Source organism: Cyprinodon variegatus, unplaced genomic scaffold (assembly GCF_000732505.1).
Source record: "Cyprinodon variegatus isolate N-32 unplaced genomic scaffold, C_variegatus-1.0 Scaffold77, whole genome shotgun sequence".
Lineage (NCBI taxonomy): Eukaryota > Metazoa > Chordata > Actinopteri > Cyprinodontiformes > Cyprinodontidae > Cyprinodon > Cyprinodon variegatus.
Window position 1 is genome coordinate 954,362 of NW_015150530.1, and position 6,400 is coordinate 960,761.

The following is a 6,400-nucleotide window of genomic DNA, read 5'->3' on the forward strand; positions in this document are numbered from 1 at the left end:
TTTTTTTTTATCTAAGCAACATTTTTTCTTAAATATATGTAGTTCCAAATGCTTTTGCAGTTTAAAATGGTTTCATTTATTGGAGCCGTCTAGATGCAGTTGTCAAAGAGGAATCTCAGGGGAAAACTGGTTCTTTGGCTAATTGCTGCTGGAACCTTGTGATTTGATGAGTCTTGGATTTAGGATTTAACTGTCTAAATATTTGGACTAGTGTTTCATCCTCACTGTTGAGCATTGTGTTAAAACTTTATGTGCTGTGGGTCTTTTTTTTCCTCTGAACCCCCTGAAAATGTTGTTAATTTGATGGATAATGAGCCTTGTAAAAGTACAAGATAATTTCAAAAGTTTAGAGGATTCTTACCATTAAAATAATAGTGGGTTATTGGATGTTCTTCTTTTGTTGTGTCCATAAAAAAACAGAAATAATTCCCCTACCCTGACATAAACCTTGCATGGCCAACAGGGTATCTACTGTAGATTTAAACCTTGTAGAAGATCCTTGTGCACATCAGGGACAGAGCTAGAAAGGTTTCAGACTGATGGCCAAGCAGGGTCCAATGAAAACTCTGGGATGGCAAGAACCTTTTAGGCCCAGAAAACAGTAAATTTTAGTCTTTTTATATTGATGTAAATAATGTATTACCGCACTTATGTTGGTAGAAGGCCATTACTTGCTTTACGCTGCATTCAGTCAGTCACGTGCAAATGTACAGGTGGTAAGCAACACTCTACCAAAAGCTGCTGAGGACACAGCAACTGAGACAGGTGAACCCTCTTTGCAACTACTGGTTGCAAGACAAACTCCTTCACCCAATGCCACTGTTGCCTCAGTCTATGGTTGATGTCAGTTTATGGATAGCATGCTAACAAATAAAAAATGACCTCATAGGAGTGGACAGGGGTCCTTTGCACTGTAGGGGTGAGTATTGGCATGTGTTTTACGATACGTGTCACGATACTCGGGTCACATATAATGATATTCCAATATCATTATATACTAAAATATCTTTCCAAGCTATCCAAATGAAATGTATAGATAAAAAGGCAAGTGCTGTATATGTTCTTCAGAATCCATGTTGTTTGGGGTTTGAGTCAGTCTACGTCTTCTACTGCCTCAACTACAGCACTGGTGTTCAGCTGCACAGCAAAAGGGCTCCATGGCGCTATCTGCCAGAGTGGCGGTGCAGAGGTAGCCCATTTTCCCTCAATGTTTTAGTTTTTTAAATCAATATTAGGAACTGGAAGATCGATATTATATTGGACACCCAAAAATCACAATATATCGACACCCCCCTTCCCACACTGCTATTGCTCTGCCGCTGGTCCACCTTATTTGGACAGGTTGGTAGTAATTGCACCACAAGGGATTATTATTAATATTCTTTTTCTAAATAAACTCATGTTAAATCCATTACTTTTCATGAAATTGTCAGTCTGAGATTGATTTAATTCAATAAAAGCTGTTGTATTAATAAGGCTTTGTAGCCCTGTTAATTGTAGAGCTTGAGTCGAAGGCTTTGTACAGGCTAGACTGGAATCCAGGGCAAGCTCAATAGGGAGTGTTAAAATATGTATTTTTAATATTGAAAGGCTCCTTTCTAGTCTGAACCAAAGTCACTTAATTGGGTCCCTGTATCTTCTGCTTGGGGACTGAACTCATCCTTCTTTCCTGCCAGAAAATAACAAAGCTTGGACAGTTCAGGGTGAAAGATGAGTCTCCTTCATCTGGGCCCAGCCTTCAACCTGGCAGTCTCTTCTTCAACCGAGACAATGCAACAAAGCCAAGCACTTCACTCAAAGGTAAAGCTTTTTATTTAAGTTAACAAACCCAATCAATTCTTCTGGCAGCTTTGTGATTATAAAGCAGTTATAACTGAATTCTAATGAGGTTTCATTTTAGGCCACTACACTGTGCCGAGGGACAAGATATTTGAAAGACTTGCTTTATTATTAGGAGGGTCTTAATGTTAATGACTACCTTGTTTTCCCTCACAGTGTGTTGCTCTTCTCTATCTTTAGCCTCTCCACCAAGTGACAAGCTGAGCTACGCTGCTGCTGCTCTGCAAGCAGGAGGCAGCTCTCAATCATCAGGTCAAGCTTCAACCTCCGTCTCTGCCTCACCACAGGTACTAAATAACCTCATCATTTTCTGCTCTGAAGGGCACCCACCAAGCACCTGTTCATCAGGGAACTGTGGTCCTCCTCTATTTAGTCCACATGAGGCCAAGGAGGCAGTGGAGGAGATAAAACTAGGAAGCAAAGTTTGAAGGGAGTTTGCAGCCTGCAGCAAATGCTATTTTAGATGAAAAACAAATGTTCAATGCATTTCTAACAGTTTATGATGTTATGCATGAATTTAATCCAACGATTTTCCTAAAAATCAGATATTCTATTAAGGGCAGAGAAAAGGCAACCCTTTCTGCTTTAATCTACATTAGTGATGCAATCTAAATAGGGTGCTTTCGGGAAGGAAATACCTGTTTTTCCTTTTGGTGTTTTAAAGAGAGCCATTTGCAGTTTTTCAGTGTTTATGAAAAAAACTGATTTAGATTTTCTTTTTTTTAGAATATTCATCTTAAAAGAGCAACATTCCCTGACTAAGCAGTAATTTGTTCTAAATAAATATGTAATACATAGTTTCTTGGAAATGCTGCATAAGTAATCTTTGCATTCTTTACCTTCTGATGACCTTCCTTTGTTCTCAAAGTGAAGTGAAAGGTTTCTCCTCTTTCCGAACATGTTGTGCAACAACTCACAGCCATGTCAGCGGCTAATTTTAGAAAGTCCTCTTTACTGGAGCGATTTTTTTTTTTCTTCAGAATTTAGATTAAGAATTCCACATTTCTTTTTGTCACAATAACAGTTTTTACACTTTTTGAGAGTTTGTTGTTTTTCTCTCCAATGTTTTTAAACATTATTGTTTTTTTTTGTTTTTCTCTTGCATGTTCTATGTGCTTCAAAAAAGCAGATAGAGATAAATCCAGTGACTTTTTGTTTTGTGAGTTTAGCAACTTAAGGAGAAATTAGCAGTCATTCCGCCGTTACTGTCTCCTAACGGTCAGTAGTGAGAGCCTCGCCTCGCAGGCAGCTTCCTCTGCATAAAAGCTCAGAATGCAGTCAGAGCAAAGAGAGCAGAAAGGAGAACTGCTCCTTTTTATTATTGCGAATGTAAAATGCATGTGCAGAGTTGATGATGATCCACACTGGATTACAAAGCAGGATAATTTTTTATCTAGTCTTTCATTTTTTTTTTTCTCTGAAACCTTTGCACTAAAATAATTCCCTGATTACCACACAGCTTTAATCACTTATTTAAATTTTAGCCTTTGATTACAGTTATTTTGGTAAAATTAACTGTGGATTCAGGCAATGTATAAAAATTTTAACATATGTTGCATTTAACTACATTTTAAATGTCAGTGACGTAGCTTTTATTCAGTTAAGCAGGGCTGGAAGTTAATTTGGGCTTAAATTTCTACAAATGGACATAGAGACAACAATTCAATGTTTTGGAGCGGCCTTTGAAAAGTCCTGTTTCATCCATTGACAACATGTGGGCAGAACTGACAAGGTCACTCAGTCGGTTCAGAATGGGCCGACATCCAAGCAACATAGTGAGAGGCTTGTGGAAGGCTTGCCATAATGAGTGACCCAGGTCAAACAGTTTAAAGGGGAGCTGTACCAGAAATATATGTTTAATTCCAAGTTTATGAAAGCCAAAGAAAAAAAAAAAGATTAAAATGTTTTCATTATTCTAGATTTGACTGAATTTGATCTTTTTTGAAACCACAGCTGATCTAAAACAGCGAGTGTTTTGTGTTGTTAAATAATTAGCAATGAGGGAAAGGCTATGTTTTATTTTTGATAAAATATTTAGAAAAATCTGTTTTTGATTGTATATCGTTTATTTTTAGAGCTGTTTAATTTACAGAAAGTATTTTGGCCTTTTTTTATGTTTTATAAAGAAAATGGTAAAGTCTGATTGTTAGAAACAAAAACCAAACAATAGAAATATTTTCATGTTAAAGTAACCAAACTGCATTTTGTTTAAGATAAAATACTTTTTAAAATATTTTGCCTTTTCTTTATCTAGCCCCCAGCAAAAAGGAAGTTTGAGTTTAGCAAAGAGCGGCAGTCAGCTCCAGGACCTCCAGCAAAGAAAATGAGCCCGGCTGCCTCGCCTGAGACCAAAGTTACAACCTCTAAACACAAACAAAGCCCAGTCAGCACACCAAGCCCAGGCACTGCCAAAGGTAACAGTTCATTGATCGTTCATCTTCTTATTTATCTTTAGAAAAGATCAATCGTTTTGTGGTTTACATCTTTAACTACAATAAAGGGGATCTTTTTTGGCAGAAAGGGCATCTGGGGTAAAAACATTGCCAAGTATGACCAGCAATTCATAATAACCTGCTGTGGCTACCCCCAAAAAATCCAAATCCTATTCTTGTTGCAGCATCATCAGCACAGAAATCTGCTGAGAAGAAGAGGGAGAGCCAGGCCAAAGCAGAACCTAAACCCAAACCCAAGACAAAGACTAAGACTGAGCAGCAAGTTCCATTTAAACAGATCCTGGAGGGGGTGGTGTTTGTCCTGAGTGGCTTCCAGAACCCCTTCAGAGGGGAGCTGAGAGAAAAGGCACTTGAAATGGGAGCCAAATATCGACCAGACTGGACTCCTGACTCCACACATCTTATGTGAGTAGTTCAGCTCAGGGAATCACAAATCATCTAATTGTTCATGTTAATGGTAACCCTTCTGCTAAAGATGATCATTTTATTCCTGACGTCTCTTATCGTGCTCCTGTTGGGGGTTTGGAGACAAGCTTTCCCTCTAGAAACCTTTTCTTGTACTAAGCTTTAGCACTCTAACAAAATGTGTATTCTTAAGCAATGTCCTTTTGTGACTATCCAGCTATACAGCAAGGGGTCTCCCCATGAAGGATTAGGCAGAATTCTTAAAGTTAAAATTCCCTTTTATATAAACTAATTATTGACCCTTCACTAATAGTAGTTAAAATAAACAAATAAATACATTAGATGTGCTTTTAAATAATTTAGAGATGGACCAATACGCTGGGCGAATTAGGTTTTTGGCCCATTTTCAGGTTTCATATTTTTTATATCAGCTGATAGGTAGACGTGTTAACCAATTCATTAGGACTGTCAGCAGCCATGCCTTGAGATCTTGTGTGCATTCCCGCTTCCTCTATTGCTGGTTTATACAAAAAAGAAAAAAATATATATAATCTTTTTTCTTTTAAATGACAAGATTTTCTAATATTGGATCATTTTATCATATAAATGAGAGGAAGATAAAGCGATATCGGCCTTAAGAATCGGCTTAAAATTATCGGTAGCACAAATTGGGGACTGGTTAGACTGCTGTCAAAATAAGCAGTATTGGCCTGAAAACACCTATAATTACTGAAATTAGCCTTTTGATGATTTTTTTAGTTAACAGCTTGCATCCTTTCTCTGTGTGTACTTCCTGATAGTTTGCTGGATGGCAGGCTAGCTTAGGTCCTCATATGAATGGTTTTAGATACCACATTTCTTCTTCAAAAAAAGATATTTGTGTAGGAAGAACTTAAGCTGGAAGTATTTAATGAAAATGCAATATTTCCATAGTTTGTGTTTTGCAGCAGGTTTGATTTTGTTCTTGAAAAGCAGCCTTTTTCTTATTTAATTAGGACTGAAAAAATTAGATTATAATAATCGATTAATCATGATTAATCGATTATTGAAATTATCCTCAACTAATTTTAGTAATCGATTAGTCATTAACTGGAATCTAGAGACTGTAATACATGTCTTTAGCTGGAAGAGCGCACCACCTTGAGCAGCAATTATACCAAAATTGTAAAAAACATAAGTAAACATTTTGCAAATAAGATAAAAGTCATTTTCGTCTGTCAGTAATTAAAATCCAGAAGTCCTCAAGTGGAAAAGTTTGAGTTTCATCTCGTTGAATTTAGCAAAAAGTCTTCTTTTAGGAACCTTTTGCTATCTGATTATTAATCGATTCATTAAAAAATAATCAACAGATCCATGGATCCGCAAAACAATCGTTAGTTTAAATACAAACAAAACTTTAGTTTTTTTTGTATTTAAAAACTATAGAAAAACTTTAGTTTTTCTATTTGTGCTAAAACACTTTAGCACAAATAGTGACAGATATGGTTGTCTAACAGGTAGGGGTGTAAATCACACCCATCATGGCGATTCGATTCAGTATCGATTTCCTGACCCAAAGATTCGATTATTTTCGATACTCAAGAATGCGCCACGATTCGATTAATCGATTAATTTTTTTAGACCTTACAGGCTAAACAAAGTTTCAAGTTTGAAATAAATCAATAAAAGCTGTAATATCGTTATGCAATTTTTTTTTTTTTTTT

At 36.6% G+C, this 6,400-nt stretch overlaps 1 protein-coding gene across 1 annotated transcript in view; it reads left to right on the forward strand.

The window, feature by feature from the left end:
• The window catches only part of xrcc1 (X-ray repair complementing defective repair in Chinese hamster cells 1), a 34,264-nt gene that overhangs the window by 5,377 nt on the left and 22,487 nt on the right, over positions 1-6,400 (forward strand). Inside the window, exons 6-9 of the mRNA XM_015372917.1 lie at positions 1,677-1,800; positions 2,020-2,126; positions 4,094-4,253; positions 4,457-4,697. Coding sequence (XP_015228403.1) covers positions 1,677-1,800; positions 2,020-2,126; positions 4,094-4,253; positions 4,457-4,697 — 632 coding nt within the window. The remainder of the gene's footprint in view (positions 1-1,676; positions 1,801-2,019; positions 2,127-4,093; positions 4,254-4,456; positions 4,698-6,400) is intronic.